The sequence below is a fragment of the Papio anubis genome, chromosome 6 (genome assembly GCF_008728515.1).
Source record: "Papio anubis isolate 15944 chromosome 6, Panubis1.0, whole genome shotgun sequence".
Lineage (NCBI taxonomy): Eukaryota > Metazoa > Chordata > Mammalia > Primates > Cercopithecidae > Papio > Papio anubis.
The window spans coordinates 156,380,199-156,405,484 of NC_044981.1; the positions used below are offsets into that span (position 1 = coordinate 156,380,199).

The following is a 25,286-nucleotide window of genomic DNA, read 5'->3' on the forward strand; positions in this document are numbered from 1 at the left end:
ACAGGCATCAGACACCCGGCCCTTTTCTGAACTTCTTTGATCTTGCATTTGTATCTCATTTTCTCATACACTGCAAGTCTTTGTACACAGTAACATTAAAATACTTATGTTATCCTACCATATGCAGTACAGTTTCAAAACCACAGTAACAATGTTACCATTAATCATAAATCAGTGAAGCTGAAAGCTCCTTTGCACTTTTTTCATCCTTAGGATACACAGTTGACCCTTGAATAACACTAGTTTGAACTGCCAGGGTCCACTTATATGTGGATTTCTTTTTACCCAAACACAGTGGGGCCAGGGACGGTGACTCACACCTACAATCCTGGCATTTTAGGAGGCTAGGTGGGAGGATCACTTGAGCCCAGGAGTTCAAGACCAGCCTAGGCAACATAGCGCTCTACAAAAAAACAGAAAAAAATTACCTAGATGTGGTGGCACATGCCTGTGGTCCCAGCTACTCGGGAGGCTGAGATGGGAGGACTGCTTGAGCCCAGGAAGTCAAAGCTGTAGTGAGCCATGATCATACCACTGCACTCCAGCCTGGATGACAGTCAGACCCTGTTCTCAAAAAAGAAAAAAAAAGAAAAGCAAGGGAAGGAAAGGAAGAAAGGGAAGGAGGGAGGGAGAGAGGGAGGGAGGGAAGGAGGGCGGGAAGAAGAGAAGGAGAGAAAGAAAAAAGAAAAGAAATGAAAGAGAAGGAAGGAAGAAAACAAAGCAGAAGTACAGCAGGATGCAAAACATGCCTATACAAAGAACCAACTTTCCCTATGCTCAGGTCTGGGACTTTAGTATGCAGATTTCTGTATAGGCTCCCAGAAGGTCCTAGATGCAATCTCCTGCATATAAGGAAAGACTACACTATCTCAACACAGATACACTACTAGAGTACTGTGTTCAAAAGCTCAGAGGTGCCAGTGGTGGTGGCTCACGCCTGTAATCCCAGCACTTTGGGAGACCAAGGCAGGCAGATCACCTGAGGTCAGGAGTTTGAGACCAGTCTGGCCAACATGGTGAAACCCCATCTCTACTAAAAATACAAAAATCAGCAGGGGATGATGGCACATGCCTATAATCCCAGCTACTCAGGAGGCTGAGGTGGGAGAATCGCTTGAACCCAGGAGGCAGAGGTTGCAGTGAGCTGAGATTACACCACTGCACTCCAGCCTGGGCAACACAGTGAGACTGTCTCAAAAAAAAAAAAAAAAAAAGCCCCAAAGAATATTTTTTCTGTGTATCGCTAGTTGTATTGGTTAAGTTCATTTGTTTCTATTTGCTTTCAACCTTAGGATTTATTTTGTTTTCTTTTTTATTTACTTTTTGGCTATGTAAAACGAAAAATTCAAAGTAGAGAAGTCTTGTCTCCCCTCCACTCTTTCCCACCACTCTTTATAGGTAACTATTTTAAGTTTCAAGGATATCCTTCCAATTCCTCCCCCAAAATAAGTATATATATATAAATATTCATATTAAATATATTTTTATATATTTAAGTAAATAAAAGCATATATGCTTATTTTTGCTTTTGAATAAAGTGAATACTTAATATACTTAAGTATTTAAGTGAATATTTGATATAACCTGAGACTCATTTCAAAGCAACACGATTATTTTATGAATCTTTTTAATGGCTGCACTGTATTCTACTGTATGGATGCACCATTCCCAATCAGTTCTCTATTAATGGATATTTGGGTTATCCCTAACTTTTGCTATGACAGCACTGCAATAACCTTGTGTACCTATTGTTTCCACGTGTGGAGCTGTACCTTCAGAATAAGGTTAGGGTTAGAAGTATAACTTCAAGGTATAAGAAAAAACAAGTAATTTTGAACTCGACAGAACTTGAACCATTTTTCCATTCCCACCAGGAAAGGCAATTTCAATGTGTATTTCTATTGTAAGTGAGGTGGAGCGACTTTCTATGTTCATGAGGAACATAGAATTACATAGAACATAAAAAATGACTGTATTTTTTCTGAGAATCATCTGTTCATGTGCTTCCCCATTTTCCCCTTTGGCTTTTGGACTTTTTGTTTTCAATTTTTGAGAGCTCTTGTGATACAAGTTGCAAAGATTTTCTCCAGACTGATCCGATTCACTGGGAACACACTATGGCCATCTGGAATGTACTTTAATCTTATCCTAATAGATCACCCTACTACAAGACACTCCTTTGGGGATGAACAGGTTCGAGAAAGCCGGCTAAGGACAGACCAATCAAAAGAATTACGTGCTCCTCTAGTAAGTGTTTAGAGACTGCTTCTCCAGGTAACACCGTCCTTACTCGGCGGTCCAGATGGCAGTCTTGCTTCAGGGAGTCTACTCCACTTGCAGGACCTCTTTGGTTGGGTTCACTAAACCTCACAGGGCCGCCTTCCCCACGTTCGAGTTAGCAAGGAGCCCTCAGCGCCGCGGACACAGCGCAACCTCCGACGCCAGAGAACAATAGCTCCTTGATGCGTCTCCAGAGATGTCAAGGAGGAACGAACCCAGCGGCCAGAAGGCTGCGCCTCACGACTGAAGAGAGGGAGGACATCGGATTCTAAGTTCCCAAAACTTACAGGTGACCCTCTGCTAAGAGCAAAGGCCCGCTGCTCGCCGCCCACCGCTTCTCTCCTGAGGTGGCACCTGGTTCTCCGGCACGCGGAAGCATCACGGATGAGCGTGGCGAACACAAAGCGGCCAATCACGCGCCGCCTTCGCCCAGATCCCTCCGCACGAGGCCGCCCCCGCAGCCGCAGGTGGCCCCGGCGAGTACGTCCACCTTCCCTTCCCGTGATGCCCCGGGGCTGACCTCCGACCTCGCTGGCCCGCCCCTCCCTTCGGCCGCTTCCCTTACCGCGCTAGCTGAGCTCCGGCGCCCGCGGAGCTCGCGCCAGGCTCCTGGGAAAGGACGGGGCGTATTACCGGGGAGCAGCTGCTCAATTGCGCCTCGAGGCCCCGATCGGGCTAGGCTGGCGGCCTCCCTCCCTTCACCTTTCCTCTCCTGGCAGGGCCCGGCGGCGGGCGAGTGACTGCGGCCACGCCTGAAAGGCGACTCTTCTGTGAGTGGGCCAGAACGCGAACATGGCGGAGCGGGGAGGCTGGCGGGAGGCGGGAGGCAGTGGCGCTGGCCTGCGGCGAGTTTGGGCCGGCTGTGGGGCGGGGCAGGGCGGAGCGGAGCCCGGTGGCGGGGCGGGGCCGGGCGGCGGGTCCTGGTTTCCTCCCTCAGCGCCATTTTGTGGCAGCAAGACCCACAAATAAAGGGGAGCGCTGGGGTTGCGGCGGGACTAGGAGTGCGGCGGGGCAGGCGCCAGAGCTGTCCGGCTGCGCGGGGGCCCGGGGGGCCCGGGCGGCAGGGCAAGCAGCGCGGCCTCGGCCTATGCGACTGGCGGCGCCGGCGCGGCTTCTGCCTGAAGAGGTAGGTGCGGGCCGGCTGGCGGGAGCGGCCGCGGGGGACCTCCGGGGCTGAGGGTTGGGGCGCAGCCGCCCCCGGCCGGTAAGGGGCTGGCAGGGCCCGAAAGGCCACTCGGGCCCGGCGCGGCACCAGTCTCGTTATCCGCTCTACCTTCCCGCCAGCGGGGAACACTTCCGCCGCGTCGAGGCCATTTTATCTCCGTCCTCCGTCCCCAGGGCCCGGGGTGAGAGGGGTGCTCCGGCGGCCGGAGAGACCGGCCACTCACGGAGGTCGGAGGATGCCCTCCCCAGGCTGAGCGGCGGCGCTCGTTTTTTCCTCACCTCGGTGTTGCTCCCTCCACCTCCCTTGGGCCTCTCCCGAGTTCAGCAAGGAAAAAAAGAAACGTTCGTTCCCTACATTTCATGTCACGCAGTAGGATGTTACTGCAGCTACGTTCTCTTGTAGACTTCCATTTTTAAATGAGTGCATGCATTCTGAGGAAAGAAACTGAATTATTTGCAGATTTTTGTGAAATCCAAGTCTTACGTTGGATCCCTGTGAGACAGTTACTACATTATTTTTTTAACCTTTTTTCATAAGTCAGTGTACACGTAGTGGAAAAGGCCAAGTTCTTGTTTTGATAAGGAAGTCACTTGGTTGGTTGATCCCAAAGGACTAGCTTAACATTATCAAGGACTAGCATAGCTGATTATGTAAAAAAAAAAAAAAAAAAAAACTGTTTAGTTTGGTAGGGAAATACTTCGATTGGTATGTTACAGTTAGAAGTTGTATTTGTGCCTATTTTATCTAGTTTTAGTTAATTCCATTGCTTCGGAAGATAAGTGGACGTCATAGATCCATCACAAGGTCTCGTTTTTTGGATTTTAAAATTTTGACCTTTAAGTTTTCTACGATAAACATGTTGTGGTCATTTAAAACCGTAATTTAAAATTATGAGCGAAAAATCTTTTCAAGGTGGATACATTTTAATTCATTCAAGTAGCATCTGATCAGGCAAGTCCGCAGGTTGGCTTGTGATAAGGTTGAGGTTACATTTTACAGGTTTGGATAGGTGTGTTTCTTACAGTGCTTTTAGATCTTAAGGTATCTTAAGCAGACACATAGTTTAAAAGTTCAGTATTTTTAGTACTTTTTCAGTGGCAGAATTTGTACAAGCTACCAGAATGTCTAACTCCTAAAGGATAAAAGTAATAATAATAGGGTGTCCCAGGCACAGCTTATTTTTACATGACTCTTTTATGTGTAGCTTTTCCAATTCAACGTTGAGTCATGTTTGCTGAAAATATTTTTGTGTATTGTTTGTCAGAAATAAGCTGGTAGAGATGAAACAGAAAATATGTAAAAGCCCTATGATGTGGAGATGAGCATTGTCACAATTTGTACAGTACAGTAAAGCGTTCAAGGTCCCCTGTGGTCTTGTATGTAGTATTGAATCCCTTTGAATATATTGTTTAGCAGTTTAGATCATTATATATTTGTTTCTTGTTCGTCAAAATTGTGTGTTAGTAGGTCCTTCAGCAAAACAAGACTAAGATAGTGTTTTTAATTTTTTTAGTTGTCTCCAACTTTCTGCCTCTAAATATTTTGTTTCTTGTAGTTACTAAGCTTAACACAGAAAAACTTTTCAGTATCTCCACAATAGTATACTTCATTGTGTATAACGGTATTCCATCTAACTAGAATATAGTGCTATAAATATTTTATGCCTTTGAAGATACAGTTAGTAGAATTTAATCTTTTCTAAGTGCACATTGAAGTTGCCTTTTATGTTCATATTATGTTCATATTTTGTTTGAAAAATCTATTTTAGCATTTTTATTGTGCTGAAAGCATTAATATTTGCAGCACTTTGTGAGGCAGGCAAAATTATCTTTTTGCTGACTTGAAACTGCAAGAGTTAAAAGACTTGCTTGGAATCAAGTCTTTTGGCAGATAGAGGGTAAGGAAAAGATGGCCTTTCAGTTCCTCATCAGTACCTTGCTCCTACAGTGTTTGAAGATTGATTTCTTACATTCAGCTATGATTTGTTTCACCAAGGTTTACTGTGTCTTCTTACTGAAGTTGTGTTGGCTGGCGCTTGCCTCTGTTCAGAGGGAATTGAGTTACCTAACTTTATGATGCTGAGAGCCAGGAAGGTACTGGAATCTGGGATGTTAGGCACCTAACCAGTCAAGACTGAACTCCGTACTAAGCTGTTTTTCTATGTTAAGGCATCAAGAGTAGATGGTTGTCCTGATATTCTGAGATATATTATCTCTGAATTATCTACATAAATAACTGAAACCTTTTCGTGTTATAAAACTAGTCAATCATGTTACCACCTATTTGGGTGGCACCAAATTTGAGACCCTTACCCCAATTTATTAATAGTTGTTTTAATCACCTAATAGCTAATCACCTAATGACTCACAGTCATTTTCATCCTGGAAAATGGGAACTAACTTTGACTTTGAAAAGTGCTGTTATTCAATGTGTGACTCATAAGAACTGAGCATATTTTATTATTTTCCTTCAGGATTCAATTTTAATTGACTCCAAATGATGTTATGGTCATTCTGTTTTTCTGATGTGACAGTAGATTGTTCTAAAAACCTGGAATATTCATTGTCTTTATGAATCTAGAATTGACTTTAAATGGTAATTGTTTTTGTCATTTGCGCTAAAAAAAAAAAAAAAAAAAAAAAAAAAAATTGCCCTGGGGAATACCAAACTTCTCAGTACATTCTTGTGGTGTGAAAGTCAAAATTGCCAATTAGGTTCTGTTTTGACCAAATAGTTGAATGTTGTTAGATAGTTGTAAATTTTGAACCTGTTCTAATTTGATTTTGCCAGATGGTGCATTTAACTTTGTGACATATCATGGACTTTCAAGGAACGATTTACTTTTCATCAGATAAAAGTTGAGAAAGGGTTTTCTTTCTAAATGCTGAGGCTCTGAATTTCCCAAGTTGGATACCCCAAACAGCTGGAGTGATCTTAAAAGTGACTCTGAGAATGACTTAGGAAGCATACACATTTATCCAAAACCTGTATTTACTCCTGACTTACATTACAAATACAGAATTTTATTTTTAGAGAAAATTTCAGTAAAAATCTCCATTTAATTAAAATCTACTCAACATCAAACTTTTTAAAAAGAATGTAAGCCAATGTCAAGTTCGAGACCAGCCTGGCCAACATAGTGAAATAATGTCTCTACTTAAAAAAAAAATAAAAAATACAAAAATTAGCTGGGCATGGTGGCGCGCACCTGTAGTCCCAGCTCCACAGGAGGCTGAGGCAGTAGAGTCGCTTGAACCCAGGAGGCGAAGGTTGCAGTAAGCCAAGGTCATACCCCTGCACTCCATCCTGGGCAACAGAGAGAGACTCTGTCTCAAAACAAAAAAAAAAAAAAGAAAAGAAATTTCAATAACTGTAGGCTGGGCATGGTGGCTCACAACTGTAATTCCAGCACTTTTGGAGGTCCAAACAGGAGGATCACTTGAGCCCAGGAGTTCAAGACCAGCCTGGGCAACATAGCAAGACCTCATCTCTACTAACAAGAAAAAAAAAATTAACTGGGCGTGGTGGTGCACACCTGTGATCCCAGCTACACAGGAGGCTGAGGCAAGAGAATCAGTTGAGTCCAAGAGATAGAGGCTGCAGTGACCCATAATCGAGTCACACTGCACTCCAGCCTGGACGACAGAGTGAGACACTGTCTCAAAGAAAGAGAGAGAAAAAGAAAATTTAAGTAACTTCTGTTTAGAATTCTAAATATTGGAGATGCCAAGAATTCCGCAGTAAGTGTTAGAAACAGTCAGGATGACAGTATGACTATTACCTGCAACCTGTGAATTATCTTTGCAGATGTTTCAAGAAACACTGAGTCTGTGTTTTTGATGGGGAGAAGGAAACTAATAATTAAATGCCCATTTTGTTCCAGTTACCATGCTAAAGATTAATGTCTGTCTTCAGAAATAGCACAGTATTTGGACCCTGGTTGCAGTAATTCTCTTTGAGGTGGGGAAACTGAGGTGCAGAGATTTTGCTACTTTTGTATTTGCAAAGTTGACAGCCTGTTTTAGAATACCAAGGTTATCAGAACTGTCTTCATGTGTTTCTCAGTCCTTTTAATGCCCTTTAAAAACAGATTATCATCTCGTTGCTAACTAAGCTTACAGTTAATTTTATTTTAATGGAATAAGAATATGGATACCTGTCTTTAAGAAGAGGGTAAGCAAGTAAACTTTAAGAAGAGAGTAAGCAAGTAACTTTATGATGCTGAGAGCCGGAAGGTAGTGGGATCCGGGAAGTATCAGGTTGTAGAAACATACGCAGACAATCCTTGCCAAAATCCTGGCAAAGGAATTTGAACCCTGGTGTATGAAAAGTCTGCCCTTTGCATACTCAGGTTTCGCATGCCATGAATGCTGTATTTTTGATCCGCGTACTGTATTTTTTATCTGAGTTTGATTGAAAAAGATCCACATGTAAGTGGACCCATACAGCTAAAACCTGGGTTGTTCAAGGGCCAACTATAATAACTTTCATAAACTGGAATTTATATTGAATAACATCAATGATACTTTAGTATTACAACTAAAATTGTACATACTGAGTAGGTAGGATACCAAGTAACTAGATAAAAGGTATACCACCTAGCCTTAGTGATAAATACAGCTGTTTTCAAACTGTCACTCTCTTACCACAGTACCTGTTATATGAAGTTCCTGGTTGGTTCTCAAAATTTTGTGTTTGCATATACATAGATACAGATACTGATATACTAGTTAAATATGTACAGCTAAAATAGCTAAAATTGTCTTTTAAGATTTTTTAAATTAAAAATATTGGCCGGGCATGGTGGCTCACGCCTGTAATCCCAACACTTTGGGAGGCCAAGGCAGGCGGATCACCTGAGGTCAGGAGTTCGAGACCAGACTGGTCAACATGGTGAAACTAAAAATACAAAAATTAGCTGAAAGTGGTGGTGGGCCCCTGTAATCTCAGCTACTCAGGAGGCTGAGGCAGGAAAATCGCTTGAACCCAGACTGCGGAGGTTGCAGTGAGCCGAGATCGCACCATTGCACTCCAGCCTGGGCAACAAAGACTCCAGGGTGGGTGGGTGTGTATGTATGTGTGTGTGTGTGTAAAATTAATATTTCGCTCTAGAAAAATTACAAGGAAATGCCATTTTTGATATCTGAGTTCTAAGACTTCGCAGTCTAATGAAGTGGATGCACCTGTCATGCTAAAATAGAAGTAGTTAGACATGTGGAGTTAAATATGGTGATGGTTTCTCAAATGATTAAAATGACTGCCACCAGGTTAAAGTAGTTACAAAGCTGCTTTCTATAATAGCAGCAGAGATTATAAACTGGGCAACAAGGGTCATAAAGTAGGCAGGAACCAATTTAAAGAAAAAAATATACATTTTATTCATAGTACGGTTTATGTCTTCATAGGACAGAGTGACTTGCTCAGTGAAACAGACTGTATACATTTAGCTCAGAAACAAATAATATACTGAGGTTTTTATCAGTTTACTATATCCCTTGAGAAAGATTAAAGAGGGAAGGCAGGGTGCAGTGGCTCACACCTGTAATGCCAGCACTTTGGAAGGCAGAGGCAGTTGGATTGCTTGAGCCCAGGAGTTCGATACCAGCCTGGGCAGCATGGCGAAATCCCATCTCTACCAAAAAGTACAAAAATTAGCTGAGTGTGGTGGCACATGCCTGTAGTCCCAGGTACTCAGGAGACTGAGGCTGGGAGGATCGCTTGAGCCTGGGAGGTCAAGATTGCAGTGAGCCATGATCGCACCACTGAACTCTGGTCTGGGTGACAGAGCAAGACTGTCTTTAAAAAAAAAAAGCCTGGCACAGTGGCTCACGCCTGTAGTCCCAGCACTTTGGGAGGCCGAGGTGGGCAGATCACCTGAGGTCGGAATTTCAGGACCAACCTGACCAACATGGAGAAACCCTGTCTCTACTAAAAATACAAAAAATTAGCCGCGCGTGGTGGCGCATGCCTGTAATCCCAGCTACTTGGGAGGCTGAGGCAGGAGAATCACTTGAACCCAGGAGGTGGAGGTTGCGGTGAGCCAAGATTGCGCCATTGCACTCCAGCCTGGGCAACAAGAGTGAAACTCCCATCTCCAAAAAAAAAAAAAAAAGATTAAAAGAGAGAAAGAAGCAAGCCAGTAACCTAGATCAATTTATGATTTTTTTCTCTGAATTCTGCTTTCTTCAACACAATTTACTTAATCTGAAAACCAGGATTTAATAACAGTATGTTTAGAATGTTTCATTTATAAAGTAGAGTTGAGATTGTACATAGTATAAAAAATGCTGTTGGAAGGTTATCTCCTTTTGAGGAATCTAAAAATCAAGTGGGAGAAATCAAGTAGTTTTGGTGTGTGTGTGTTTTGTTTGTTTTAATGAGAGACAGGGTCTTACCACATTGCCCAGGCTCGTTTCAAACTCCTAGGCTCAAGCAGCTCTCCTGCCCCAGCCTCCCAAAATGTTGGGATTGCAGGTGTTAGCCACCACACCAGCCTCAAGTAGCTTTCGAGATGGCGCCACAGCACTCCAGCCTGGCAACAGAGTGAGACTCCATCTCAGGAAAAAAAAAAAAAAATTCAGTTTAATATACCAAGCTTTTGGTCAAAGTTCTAGTAGTTTAGAATTTATGGTAAGTATGGGTAAGTAAAATAAACCATAAATACTGTAAAGTAAGGGAACATTCGTGACTGTGCTATTAGAAATAATAACTAGGGCTGGGCATGATCCTTGCATGTATAGTCTTAGCTACTTGGGAGCCTGAGGTGAGAAGATGACTTAAGAGTTCAAGACTATCCTGGGCACTCTGGTGGGTCCCTATCTCTTAAGAAAGAAAGAATGAGAATAACTAGTGTAAGAACTAATTTCTTAATTTGTATAAATTATTAATATGCCGATTGCAATTTAGATGCTTTTTCAAAAGATCACTGGTACTCAGAACCTGATTCAATTTTTTAATCCTCATAGAATTTTTATATAAAGATTTTATGTTTGTCAGGTTAGCGCTTCATGTTGTGTGCTTCTTTTTTCCGACCTTGTATTTTAATGTGATGCTTAAGGTACGTTTATTACACATTTTTTCTTTGTCTTTTTTTAATTGTGTGGATTTGTAGAGTTTAATGAATAATAGCTGCTATTAGCATTCATTCTAAAAAATAGCATAATAAACTGTTCTCTACTTGAATTCATTAACCTATCTTTGAAATGGGGTTAAGTGAATTTTGTATAATAAGCTAATTTTGAGATGCAAAATATTTGGCATAAAATTAAATACTGTAGGAATATTTTTATTAAGGTGTGACATACCCGTGTATGTGAATTTTTGTTGTTTGTTTGAGATGGAGTCTCTGTTGCCCAGGCTGGAATGCAGTGGCGTGCCATCTCGGCTCACTGCAACCTCCACCTCCTGGGTTCGGGCAATTCTCCTGCCTCAGTCTCCCTAGTAGCTGGGATTATAGGCGTGTGCCACTACTCCCAGCTAATTTTTTTGTTTTTAGTAGAGACCGGGTTTCACCATGTTGGCCAGGCTTGTCTTGAACCTCTGACCTCAAGTGATCCACCCACCAGCCTCCCAAAATGCTGGGATTACAGGCGTGAGCCATCACACCCAGCATATACATATATTTCAAAATATAGGGCGGGCGTGGTGGCTCATGCCTGTAATCCTAGCACTTTGGGAGGCCAAGGCCGGCAGATCGCAAGGTCAGAAGTTCGAGACCAGCCTAACCAACAGGGTGAAACCCCATCTCTACTAAAAATACAAAAACTAGCCAGGTATGGTGGCTCGCACCTGTAGTCCCAGCTACTTGCGGGGCCGAGGCAAGAGAATTGCTTGAACCCAGGAGGCGGAGGTTGCAGTGAGCCGAGATAGCACCACTGCACTTCATCCTGGGCGACACAGTGAGACTGTGTCTCAAAAAAATAAAAATATATATTATATCTAAAAAAAAACTATTGGGCAGTAGTAAATTATGACTGTGGTAGGTACTGCCTTGCTTTAACAACCTAATGCTATAAAAGGAAGACTTAAGCTGGTATTACCCTTTAATAGCCCCTTAGCAACATGGCTAGGATACTACTTGAGGTCAGTATCACGTCTGTGAGGAGACTTTCATAGGGAGATTGTAATAGTGTGATGAGAAATTATATTTCTCTTGACCCTTTATGGCGACATCAAATGATTTGAATGGCTGATCAGCTTTTTTATGAGGGAATTTGTAAAAACTACCCAATAACTATAATAATGGAAGATGTTAACAGAGGAAGATCTGGGTGTAGAGTATATAGGAACTCTGTAATATCTTTGCCACTTTTTGTAAATCTAAAACTATTTTTAAATTATTTAAATTGTAATTACTCGACAGTAATTTAGTTCACTAATTGATTTGAAAGAGTCAGTATTTTTTGTTCCTACTTTCACTGGAAGAAAATCAATTGAACTTGTTTTCCTCAACTTTTTTTTTAGGATTCAAGATGACCAACGAAGAACCTCTTCCCAAGAAGGTATGGGTTTTGGTTTTGGGTTTTTTGTTTTGTTTTGTTTTGGGTTCTGTTTTGTTTTTTTAAGCAGTTGTAAGCACTTTTTAAAAAAAATAGACTTGAAGGATTATCATTGTTTTCTTATTTCTCATTTCTTTGCCTTTATAACAATAATAGCATTGGAGTTGTACAATGTGCTATATATTGTATCTTATATCCAGTATATTTTTAGAATATTTTCAGATTTTGGAAAACTTTAGTTATAATAATATTCCCGTGGTCTACTCTTAACGTTCATTATGTGAATATTTCCAGCTACATATATACAAATAACTTCAAAAATGGAAATCATGAGTATATTATTCTTTTCCTAGTGTAAATCCCTTTGATTAAAATTAAAAACTACTTTATTTTTTAAAAATGGTTATAGCTAGTTTTCAAATTCTACTTTTTTCTCTGAAATTTTGTTGTCTAGTCTCAATCTCTCCCTGCTGTGCATTCCTACCTCGAGTTTACTCTTACATACACACACAGTGGACGTTATAAAAGAGCAACATAGTCTCTAGGAGGAATTTGTGATTCAATTGGGAAAGCAGGGCATGTGCTTAACTAAACTGAATATTTAAGTGAATAGATACTACAGAAGTTTCCTGTTGTGGAGTGAAATTACTCATAAAATGAGTAAAGGATTGTACTATACTTTCATAATCTGAGAATTACTATGTGTTCCCTCTGGTAGCCTTTGATTTTCCTCCCTTGGAACAGGGTCTTGCTCTGTTGCCCAGGCTGGAGTGCAGTGGTGCAGTCTCAGCTCACTGCAGTCTCCGCCTCCTGGGCTCAAGTGATCATCCCACCTCAGCCTCCTGAGTATCTGGGGACTACAAGTACGTGCCACCACACCCAGCTAATTTTTGTGTTTCTTGTAGAGATGGGGTTTTGCCATGTTGCCCAGGCTGGTCTCGAACTCCTGGGTTCAAGAGATAGCCACCTGCCTCTGCTTTCCAAAGTGCTGGAATAATAAGCGTGAGCTGCCTTTGGCAGCCTTTTAATATATCACACTACGATAGTCTCCACCATTCTATTTTATGGTAATACTATTTTACTGGTTAGTATTATAATTTGAAACATTTTTAAGGAAAAAAATTTAAGTGAAATAAGGAAAATACTAATAAAATAAGGAAATACTAATAAAGCCTTTATTTTCTTTTTATTTTTTATTTTCTGAGACAGAGTCTCACTCTGTCGCACATGCTGGAGTACAGTCGTACAATCTTGGCTCATTGTGGCCTCATACCCCAGCTTATGCAATCCTCCCACCTCTGCCCCCCAAAGTAGCTCAGACTACAGGTGTGCTGCTACGCCTGACTAATTTTTGTATTTTTTGATAGAGATAGAGTTTTGCCGTGTTACCCAGGCTGATCTTGAACTCCTGAGTTTCAAGATATCCTCCTGCCTCAATCTCCCAAAGTGCAGGAGGCATGAGCCACAATGCCCACCAAAGCCTTAATTTTATACTGAAGTAGGAGAGGTATCTCACCTTTACAGCCTTTATTTGGTATAGTGAATATACTGTTTCTTAATTTTTGAAGCATGTCAGCTTATGCCCTTGTTTCAACTTTTTATTTTCAAATAATTATAGATTCACAGGAAGTTGCAAATAAATGTCCAGAGAGGTTCTGTGCGGCTTTCACTGAGCCTCCTTCATTGTTAACATCTTGCATGACTAGCAGACATCTCTAATAACTGAAAATCAGGGAATTGACATTGGTACAATCCACAGAGCTTATGCACATTTCACGTTATACTTGTATTGTTTGTGGGGGGAGTGGGGAAGAGCTATATGCAATTTTATCATGTCTAGCTTTGTGTAACCATCATTAATCGAGATACATATCTGAACTATTAGCATAAAACTTCATTGAGTTATTCTTTTGTAGCCACATCTACCCCCTCCCTCCCCATGCTTGACCCCTGGCAACCACTAGTTTATCTCTATTTCTATAATTGTTATTTCAGAGTGTTTATATAAACGACATCATGTAGTGTGTATCTTTTTGAGACCATTTTACATTCTCACCTGCAGTGTAGGAAACTTCAATTTCTCTGAATCCTCACCAGCATTTGGTGTTGCCGCTAATTTTTATTTTAGCCATTCTAATCAGTGTGTGGTGATACCTGGGATTTTAATGTGCACATTCCTAATGATGATGCCCATTGTTAAGATAACAAATAGTTTACCTTAAAAAAAAAAAAAACTTTTGTAATCAAATAATTTTTTTTTAGTGGTAAGTATGTACTGAGCTGTTTAAATCTCACACTCAGATGTTTCATAGGTCTCATAGAGCTTTGTGTCTTCAGGAAGATCACTCAATTCATATTGTAATTCTCTTTATAGGTTCGACTGAGTGAAACAGACTTCAAAGTTATGGCAAGAGATGAGTTAATTCTAAGGTAAAATGTTATTTGTTCAAAAATAAAATCTTTGTATAGAACATTGTATTATGCCTCTACACTGTAATTGTCTTTGTGCCAGATACTGTTTTTAATGTTGTTACATCCTCAAATAATTTAATGTACTTTTTGAACATACTATGACCTATTTCTTATATTAACACTGAGGAAAACGTAACACTTTAGAGAACTACTAGGAAGCTATAAGTTTAACAAATATGGCTTGTTTTGTGTAGTTTTTCTTTTCGTGTTTAACATTTGAAAAAAAAAGTAATCCTAAAAGATAAACTTATATTTGTGGAAGAAATACATAATTTACTAATGAAGTGAGGTTACTTTTTCTTACTAGTGTGACCAGCTCATTTAACTTCATACTCTTCATTTTCTCATCTGTAAGTTGAAGGGGTTGGGTTAAGTTATTTTTAAAGGTGACTTCCAGTTCTGAATTTCTGTGGTTATCTTATACATGTCTTACAAAAGCAGACTGTCAGGTACAGCATATAATCTTTATAGATTGTGTAAGAAATCAGGAAGTAGGATGTTCTATGTTTTATAGCTTTGATAACTTTTAGATAAAAATAAAATGAGTATTTTAACAAACTGAAAGCCAGGGAGAAAAAAGATGTTTTGTGAGATAGAGTAACAGATTTTGTTGTTTCCTACAGTGTGACAGTTTCCTACTTTGACCTTTGCACAGCTACTGTATTATGAACACTTTATCTTTTTTTTTTTTTTTTTTTGCCATAATCTCATACATAGGAACAGTTTCCATTGCATACCTTTGTCTTCTTGCACATAAAATTTAAATTGTTGGTATTCTAAAACACTCTGTCTTACGCTGAAGTAGATACTTAAGATACACTACTACTCAATGCTGGGTTTTTTGTTTGTTTATTTAACTATTAAAACAACAACACATATGTTAAAACAGCATATATACATATATATAATGTACATATAAATTATAATAGAGGTGAGGTGTTGCTCAGGCTAGTCTTGAACGCCTGGCCTAAAGTGATTCTCTCACCTTGGCCTCCTGAAGTGCTGGAATTACAGGCATGGGCCACCATGCCCGGCCATGATTTTTTTTTCCCCTACCTCTGGCACTGTACACTTCTTTTTATGCCTTCTTACATAATTGCTCTGGTTAGTCTTTGCAGTCATTTTCTTGATTTAACTGTAGGAGGGGAAAAGTCAGTAATCTTAATAAAGAATCATAGAAATGTTGTATTTTAAGATACCTTTAAGGTTTCTAAATTATATGCAGTGTATTACCTTGCAGTCAGTTTAACATCTTTCCTTAGGGAATTCTCATGTAAGACTTTTAGGTGGATTTTTTTCTCTTTAATTTCCTTGGTGATTTTAAACCAGCTGCTACTTATTTAACTAGTCTATACCTTCTATCCTTGTGATATGCATTTTCTTGCTTCAGTTTTTATATTTTTCTGTTCTTCTAAAATAAATTGTTCTTTTATAGTCTCCACTGAGACCTTTCTCTTATACATCCCCAAATATTTGGTAAACTGTACGTGTCCTAGGTTGTAAGTGCCATAAAAACAAAGCATGACCTTAGCTTAACAGTAGTGTTTATATAGAAAGTGGATTAGTTTGGTATTAAGAAGGTTTTTCTTTTTTTGAGACAGAGTCTCGCTCTGTCGCCAGGCTGGAATGCAATGGTGCAATCATAGTTCACTGCAACTGCCGCCTCCCAGTCAAGTGATTCTCCTGCCTCAGCCTCCCAAGTAGCTGGGACTCCAGGCATGCGCCACCATGCCCTGCTAATTTTTTTTGTATTTTCAGTAGAGACGGAATTTCACTGTGTTGGCTAGGATGGTCTCGATTTCTTGACCTCATGATCTGCCCGCCTTGGCCTCCCAAAAAATCCCCTGTTGGGATTACAGGCGTGAACCTTTTTGTTCATTATGTTGTAACATTATTAACTCATGCCAAGCCTGTTTTTAAGATTATAAAATGGTTTTCTAAAGCCAAATTTTAATTAACTGTACCTGAAGAGCAGCTTGAAAACATGGCTCTTAAGTATGCAGGAGAACAGACATTCAGGGCAGGGTACTTTCCATTAGGAACTGCCTAATAAGTCTAGGAAAAATCTTTATTGCTAAGAGGACTTAGCAGTATATATATTCAGGGTAGAGAAGTATAATGAAGAAAAACGGTGCCCTTGTATTCCGATAGCGTGTGGCATGCAGGTTTCTGCCAGTTAGATATGATTGTTAAATTACAGTCTTGAAAAATGTTGTATTCTCCCCCTGTGTTTACAGGCAGAAATTGATATTACCTCGAGAAGAGTCACATGGTGTTTTCACAAAAGAGCCAAAATAAAGAACCTTCAATTCTACATAATTAGGCACATTTCTAATATGCCTTTTGTTCTAAGGGGACAACATATGAAAGTAGCAGTAGGATTTTTTTTCTATAATCCAGGATTATCCTGAACATCACCAGTGATACCAAAGTATCAAACCAAATCTGGGATTTGATCTCACCCAGAGCACGCTTGGCATGTTCTCAGCAGAAAACACCTTCTCTATATATCTCCTTTTACCTGTTTCCTGTAAAATGGGAAGGAATAATGAGTGGACTACTTTATTATCAGTTAAACTAGATTTGGGCCAGGATGTGGTGACTAAGGCCTGTAATTTCAGCAGTTTGGGAGGCCAAGGTGTGAGGATCATTTGAGCCCAGGAGTTCAAGACCAGCCTGGGCAACAGTGAGACCCCCTCTCTACAAAAAATTAGCCACGTGCCTTTGGTCCCAGCTCTACAGGAAGCTGAGGCAGGGATATCGCTTGAGCCCAGACCCTGTTTGTGCCACTGCACTCCAGCCTGGGTGACAGAGCGAGACTCTGTCTAAGAAAACTAGATTTAAAATGAAAAATCATCCAGCAGAATGCTCAGTATTACTAAAATCTGTGAGTTTATAGATATCTTCTAGTGTATTTAATAAAAGCTATTTTATTATAAAAACTAATGTATGGATTTTTTTTATTAGATGGAAACAATATGAAGCATATGTACAAGCTTTGGAGGGCAAGTACACAGATCTTAACTGTAAGTTTGAGTTTTAGCTTCTTGAAGACTGAATAATCTCCTTTTGATCATTGTTACAATCAAAAGGGTAATTGGTTTTATTAAAGCAAATGTAATTTTTCTGGTGTTTTATTATAAGAACTATACATAGGCACTTTTGGGTGCAAGAAAATATAAAGGTGAATGAGACATAGTCATTGGAGAAGACAGACATGTAATACTCATGTAATGGCGTGACTTAGCAAAATTATATGCAAGGTTCTGAGTATAGATACAGTAACTCAGAACTACTTGAAACTTTTCTTACTTGTCCCTAACCCCTTCTACATAGGAATTTGACTTGAAGCGTGAGTTACTAGTCTAGAAGAGAAATAAATAGAAGCAACTAGTAACAGATTTATGACAGGTTAAATTAATATGTATAACTTAATTATATGTAATATATATTTACAAATTTTTTTAATCTGCTGAAAATAACAAAGTTTATCATTTTAAGCCATTTTAGTCTCAGTTTTTACTGTTTGAACCACATACTATTTGTTGAGTATAAAAACCAATATATATTGTTTTCTAACTTCAGAAGGGTTAATACCCTGAAATTCTAATTTTACGTGACTGTGTTATCCAAAGAAATCATGAACATTATGAACGATTAAGGCTGGGCACAGTGGCTCACACCTGTAATCCCAGCGCTTTGAGAGGCCAAGGTGGGAAGATACTTGAGCCCAGGAGTTTGAGACCACCATAGGCAGCATAGGGAGACCTTGTCTCTACCAAAAAAAAAAAATGAGTCAGGAGGATCACTTGAGCCTGAGAGGTCAAGGCTACCGTGAGCCCTGATTGTGCCACTGGACTCCTGTCTGGGTAACAGAATAAGATCCTGCCTCAAAGTTTAAAATACAAATTGTCCAGCAGTTACTATCATATTATTTATTTGTTTGTTTATTTGAGACAATCTCGCACCGTCACCCAGACTGGAATGCAGTGGCACAATTTGGACTTAGTGCAACCTCCACCTCCCAGATTCAAGTCATTCGCCTGCCCCAGCCTCCCAAGTGGCTGGGATTACAGACATGCACCACCACGACCAGCTAATTTTGTATTTTTAGTAGAGATGGTGTTTCACCATGTTGGTCAGGCTGGTCTCAAACTCCTGGCCTCAGGTGATCTACCCGCCTCGCCTCCCAAAGTGCTGGGATTACGGGCGTGAGCCACTGTGCCCAGACAGCATTTTTATATTAAATAGGTTAAAACATACTCATCAGGATTTTGTGCATACTGTAAAACACAAATGTTTCCTGTCTTCTGTTGGGAATAGATGAAACTATGAAAACATAATTCAGTTGGTAGTCATGGAGCACTATGACACCTTGCCTTCTAAATGAGCTGTCATGACCAGGAAATAATTTGCTTGTTATAAAAGTAGTTAGGATGGAAATTAAAGACTTGATTAATTTTTTGACCCTAGTTTTTAATTGTTCTTGACAGAAGTATTTGAACTTGATCTTAAAATTATATTTATAATTATTTTTTAAATCATCAGCTAATGATGTAACTGGCCTAAGAGAGTCTGAAGAAAAACTAAAGCAACAACAGCAGGAGTCTGCACGCAGGGAAAACATCCTTGTAATGCGACTAGCAACCAAGGAACAAGAGATGCAAGAGTGTACTGTAAGTATTTCAAGTTACATAAATGTCTTTACTTGAGGAATTGGTTTTTAGTCTGCCTTATTGCTTGTTAATTTTAACCACCTAATACTAAATATAAGAGGTTTTTTTTTTATAGGTATGTACACTTAGAGCTTTAAGTATACCAGGTGAAAAATTTTGATAATGTCTCTTCATTTAAACAAATTTTTTTTTTGGCCAAGAAGGCAATAGTTTTAAGTTGTGTTTTGAAATTTTCATGCATTGTGAATATTAGTTCATCAATTCCAGACATTTTTCAGATATCTTGGTGTCTGAGGGTATAATCAATAAAAGAGCATTTGCTCCTTATTGCTTTACTTTCACTGGTTAGGAAGGCCATCTGATGACTTTACCTCTGCTCTCTTGTCCCCTCTATGTATAGAACTGTTTTTCCTAGTGTCAGCAACTTCTTCAACGTGTCCTTTTTAATTGTTAGAACTTTGATGTGTACTGTGTAGTATTTACTATGTCTATGTAGATCTGAAATCTAGTGACATAATTGATCATCCAGCTCTGGTAGTTTAGACTCAATCTTACAGTGTAATTATACAAAATAATTAGAGGCAGCTGTATCCTTGTTTCTGATTTTAAAATCTGAATGTTTCTTCAATTCTTTGGGTACTCTCCATTCATTTGATACATATTAAAGTCTTCTAATGTGTTATTAAAATCTTCTAAGGTAGTATTCTGATCACTGGAGACACCAAAAATCTATGGGCACAGTCTTTTCCTGTTTGTTTTACCAATAGAGTGTTCCTTAAGGCTCAGTCACAGTCCTTTTACTTCCTGTACAGAGATTGTTTAAATTTCCACAAAAGTACCTATTTACTCTTTCACTTTTTACTAAATGACTTCTTTACATTTTGCTTTGCTAAAGGCTGGCTTTTATCATTTTCTTTCCTTTTTTTTTTTTTTGTTTGTTTTTGTTTTTGTTGTTGTTTTAGTTTGTTGTTATTTCCCCCTTTTCTTGAGACAGGGCCTCTCATCCAGGCTGAAGTGCAGTGGTATAATCATAGCTCACTTCAGCTTCCTGAGTAACTGGGACTATAGTCACGTGCCACCAAGCCCAGCTAATTTTTTAATTTTTGTAGAGATGGGGTCTTCCCTACGTTGCCCAGGTTGAACTCCTGGCCTTTGGCAATCCTTACTCCTTGGCCTCCCAAAACTGTTGGGATTATAGGTGTGAGCCATCACACCTGGCCCATTATCATTTTCTCTACCTTCTCACCACATTTTGTTCTTTTGTTTCTGCCAGTTTTGTTGTAATTCTCACACCACTGATACTTTTTTCTCCAGTTACTTATGAATGTTTTTTAACAAATTTCCCTTTTCACGAAAAATGGATCTTACCTTTAGACTGCTAGCACTTGGGAGATAGATTGTGAATAGATGGTGTTGATGGTAATATCTCATAGGATCGGAATGTCTTGAATTCCTTTTCTGTTCCAGATTCCTACTCTTGACATCATAGTTGATGTGTGCACATCACAATGTGTGTGCTATTCATGCACCTCTGATTCTCCATCTGTGCTATATACACTGGCGGTTTTGATCATATTATGCCTGGTCAGGGCCTTTGGTGATACCTCATCACTCTTGTCTGCTTGACCTGGAATTTTTTTTTTTTTTTTTTGAGACGGAGTCTCGCTCTGTCGCCCAGGCTGGAGTGCAGTGGCCGGATCTCGGCTCACTGCAAGCTCCGCCTCCCGGGTTCACGCCATTCTCTTGCCTCAGCCTCTCGAGCAGCTGGGACTACAGGCGCCCGCCACCTCGCCCGGCTAGTTTTTTGTATTTTTTAGTAGAGACGGGGTTTCACTGTGTTAGCCAGGATGATCTCGATCTCCTGACCTCGTGATTCGCCCGTCTCGGCCTCCCAAAGTGCTGAGATTACAGGCTTGAGCCACCGCGCCCGACCGACCTGGATTTTAAGGTTATTTCAACTATAATGGAACCTAACCTTTTCCAGGTTTTTTGTTGTTTTTTTTTTCTTTAGACAGCTGTCACCTGCACAGGCCAGCTGAACAACTTCCTATTCTTCCAGTTATAATACAAGTGAGGTTTTGCAGACAGGGCAGGGCAGCAGGAGCAAAATCACAAGGAAGGGGCAAGATTATATATGGCAGATGAGGATGAAGTTTCAGGTGAGAGTGAAAAAACATGAGATCAGGCCTGGAATCTTGGGTATTCTAGAAGAGAGGGGGCCACTGAAGAATTTTTGAGCAAGAGATGTATGTGAGGGTCAGATTTAGATTCACATTTTAGGTAGATCACTTTGGCTTGAGTATGAAAGATGGATTTGAGTGGAACAGGACTTTAAGCAAGAAAACCAATTGTGAGGCTATTAAAATAGTCCAGATGAAATAAATTAAGCCACTGGTAATAGCAGACAGGACAGAGCAGGTGTTTTGGAGGCACAGTCAATAGGAATTGTTTAGTTTGGATGCTGTTGTGGAAGGAATGAAAAAAAATCTAGGGAGGAATCACAGCTTCAGGCTTGTCTCGTTTGAGTAACAATGCACTAGGATAGAGCCTACAAAGATCAAATTTTAAAAGAAGAGTAGAGTGTGGTGTTAGGAAAACTGAGGAAATCCAGCATTCCCTCCTCCTTCCCCAAAATATAAAGTGATTAAAACAAAGGCGTACATAAAGTTCTGTACAATACGAATTTAAAATTGTTCGTTAGATTTGGCAGTTAAGAGGTTGTTGGCCAAGGATGCCAAAAGATTGGATACCCCTGCTCTAGAGGAACTGTCAAGTGGGAAGTGAGAGAAACTGAATTTAAAGAGTAGAAAGAATGGGAGTTGTGTAACTATAGGAGGTAGGAGGGAATAGGTTAAGCAAATGGTTGAAAGGATTGGCCCTGAGAAGGAGGGTTTCTTACCCTCTTGCGAGTGAAAAATAGTGGAAAGGTTTGTATTAGGTACTTATCCTTTAAAACAGAGCTGCTGCTTTTACTTTTGGTGTTTCAAATTAAGCTAAGCTTAGAAAAAATAAAATACATCCTCAGGAGTCAATTTGTTTTTGTAGATCTTTTGTTTGTCCAGCATACTAAATCATCTATTTGATTGTCTATGTGCAGTCTTTGCCAAGTACATCAGTAGTCAGTTTTCAGTGTAAGGCATAAGTTAGCCACATAGTTACTATAGTCTTAACTATATACTGTGTTCTTAACTATATGCTATTTTGTTGGTAAGTAAAATCTATCATTTTTGTTCACCTCAGTGGTATTTCTATTTTTCATTTAGTCTTTTGCCAACCAACGCAAAATAGATTTAGGAATAAAACTAACTTTGAAAACACTTTACTCAGTGTTCTCTTCTGTAGAACATGGAATTTATTCTAGTCAGATTCACCTCTCTTTTCATGATTGAAAGTGTTGACTATTGGGTCTTTGTAAAGCTAAATAGTAACTGAGTCTCAGTCAGTGTTGTAGACTGTTTTAATCAGTCTTGTCTGTACGTGGAGTGCACTGTAAGTCATGGTTTATTCTTGCTCTCTTAAGTTATCTTAGCAGCTGGTTTCACATTGACTATGCAGATTTTTGCTCAGTGGAACAAATATATTCCCAAACTACTTAGTATATTTGTTCCTTTACTAAATTTATATTAGAAAATTTCAACTGTAATTCTGTTTAAGCCTTAGTATGGAGTTAGATCTTGGGCCGGATCTACTTTGAGTATGAAGAAAATGATGAATTTAATGCTAATAACTATATTTCATATTTTAGAAATGTATTTTTAGTGTTCTAGTAAATAGTACAACTGAAGTCGAAATTGAAGGTTTCATATGTAAGTAGAAGGGTTCCGGTGTGATGGAAAAAGCTCTAGACTGGGAATCAGAAGGCTGGAGAACTAGAGTTCTTGTCCCAGCTATGGCACTGAACTAAACAGTTGGGTTATTTAATCTCAAAATAAGCAGTTTGGGTTAGGTTAGTTACTTTCCAGCTTTACAATTCTATGATTCAAATCTATTCAGAGGGAGAAAAAATATGAATTATACTTTATTTTGGCTTAAGGTCCTATAGAGTTTTGCTTTTATAAAGTTGTAACGGCAACTCTTGTAGCTATGAGTACTGTATATTTTTTCCTTTAGAAATGCAAATGTGTATTTTAAGTTATAATCTTTCACCTGATGTATTTTTAGGGGACTTTACATAGAATAATTTCCATAGGCAAAAAATTAAAATAAGCAAACCATAAGACTTCATTAACTCTTAGGTAATTAATATTTTAAACTTTGCTTTTTTCCAGTGGGTTGTCAGCATTTTTAGTAAATATAATGTTGATTTTTGTTTGTTTTTTTGGTAATTTTGGATTGTAAAGTAAAATGTATGTAGCCCCTTTAAGATCCAGATTTGGAGATGTAATCAAATGGCCTCAATTCCTAAATGAATAACCTTAGTTATTTTTTAATTGACAAATAATTTTTGTACCTATTCAAGGACTACTAGTGATGTTTCAATACATATAATGTATAGTGATCAGATTGGGGTAATTAGTGTATTCATCAAATAGTTTTTAATCTGTACTTTTTCGAGAAAGTTTTAAGATTTTTCTAGAGAATTTCAGGATCAAAGAGGGGAGGACTTAATGAAAGTTGGTAAATCAAGTGAATGGAGGGAGTTTTCCCCACTTTCTTATGTATGTTTCCTTTGATTTGGTCGTAATTGTTTCTTTTGCTTTGCACAGACTCAAATCCAGTACCTCAAGCAAGTCCAGCAGCCGAGCGTTGCCCAACTGAGATCAACAATGGTAGACCCAGCGATCAACTTGTTTTTCCTAAAAATGAAAGGTGAACTGGAACAGACTAAAGACAAACTGGAACAAGCCCAAAATGAACTGAGTGCCTGGAAGTTTACGCCTGATAGGTAAACAAATCATACTCCCCAGTCAAGACTTCCCTGACAGTCCCACTACGAGAAAGCTGTGGTGGGACAGCCAAGTACTCGTTTCCACACCAAGACTCAGACTTTTTGAGCCAAAAAAAGCCACATTCTTACACTGTCCAGCTTGTAATGGTTAATGTAAAACTTACCAGATGAACCTTGTGTTTCAGCTTTTTTCTTTTCCCCTTCCCCTTGCTTCAGAGGCCTGATGGCGTCGGACTATTCCGAAGAAGTGGCCACCTCCGAAAAATTCCCCTTCTAGAACATGTAGACACTTGAGAAATGTTTCTGTTTGAAGAAAATAGAGGGAGAAACAGAAGTCTTAAGTCTGTGGCACACTGTGTCTTCAGACAGTTTGAAGGAATGAAAACCTAGAGATTTTAAATCATGAATTGAACATGTAAAATTCCAGTAAAATGTAAAAATGGAATATGCATCGCTCTTAACCTTGAGCATAGTGACTTAGAGACACTGTGTATCAGTTTTGCCAATAAGACTGTGGACTTCATGATTGTTGTTGAACTTCTGGGTCAAAACTCAAATGAGGTGAATTTTGCCTTTAAAGGGTTTATTTGCTGAGAACCAACTTTTAATAGTCACGAGAGAATCAAATAATAGATGTCCGTACAAGTAGCGCATATATTTAACCATTTAGTTTGGGGCTCTATATTACTTGCTTGAGCCTTAATCAATGTGGTTTTATTCAATGGTTTGTTCTTTGAATGGTTGCAAAACTGTAGATTATCTTACTGAGGACTGTACAAACGTGAAGGTGTGGTATCAAACTTCAGGTTGAAACTGTTTGAAGCATTATAAACATTCATTTCACAACTAGATTGTATAAGGATATTAGCTGTGATGAGACTCACTGCATTATTTTTTTAGTGAATTTTATGAAATCCCCATTCCATTCAACAGGCACATGTTTAAAAGAGCATTGTCGTTGGTGTTAATGGGGGAATGTGTTCCTTCATTGTATTTGGGCCTTTTGTATTGCACTCTTGATATTAAATTAAATGTGCCTTGAAATAGTTGGTTTTTTTTTTTAAGTTCAAAGAATATTATGATGATTTTGTTGTACTCTAACATTTTAATTTGGGGGGGGGCCTGTGGAGAGCAGATTCATTTTGGAAATACTGTTGCTGTGCTCTTCAAAGTGAAGGAAAAGGCGCTGTGCCTCATTTTTAAAAGACCTACATAAAAGACAAGGAGACTTGACACTGGTTACTTTTATGACACTTTGTCCCAGGGTACTGCAGTAGAAAGTAATTGCGGGACAGCTTCACAGGGTG

General features: G+C 39.4%; 2 protein-coding genes across 11 annotated transcripts in view; one reads left to right on the forward strand and one right to left on the reverse strand.

Moving 5' to 3' along the window:
• The window catches only part of LOC116275390 (translation initiation factor IF-2-like), a 39,079-nt gene extending 18,555 nt beyond the window's left edge, over positions 1–20,524 (reverse strand). For 2 of the 7 annotated variants that reach the window (XM_031667556.1, XM_031667555.1), the window contains exon 1: positions 2,846–3,238. In XM_031667556.1, coding sequence (XP_031523416.1) covers positions 2,846–3,223 — 378 coding nt within the window. In that variant the 5' untranslated portion in view covers positions 3,224–3,238. Of the gene's footprint in view, positions 1–428; positions 451–2,567; positions 2,699–2,845; positions 3,239–20,459 lie in introns of those variants that run through there. The other 5 variants (XR_004184466.1, XR_004184467.1, XR_004184465.1 and 2 more) reach the window with 5 other exon arrangements.
• WTAP (WT1 associated protein) overlaps positions 2,719–25,286 on the forward strand; it is a 29,792-nt gene continuing 7,224 nt past the window's right edge. Inside the window, exons 1-7 of one of the 4 annotated variants that reach the window (XM_009206339.4) lie at positions 2,719–3,050; positions 11,909–11,946; positions 14,318–14,373; positions 17,383–17,441; positions 18,964–19,091; positions 23,798–23,976; positions 24,196–25,025. In XM_009206339.4, coding sequence (XP_009204603.1) covers positions 11,917–11,946; positions 14,318–14,373; positions 17,383–17,441; positions 18,964–19,091; positions 23,798–23,976; positions 24,196–24,256 — 513 coding nt within the window. In that variant the 5' untranslated portion in view covers positions 2,719–3,050; positions 11,909–11,916 and the 3' untranslated portion in view covers positions 24,257–25,025. Of the gene's footprint in view, positions 3,051–3,161; positions 3,407–11,908; positions 11,947–14,317; positions 14,374–17,382; positions 17,442–18,963; positions 19,092–23,797; positions 23,977–24,195; positions 25,026–25,286 lie in introns of those variants that run through there. The other 3 variants (XM_009206340.3, XM_003898351.5, XM_003898352.3) reach the window with 3 other exon arrangements.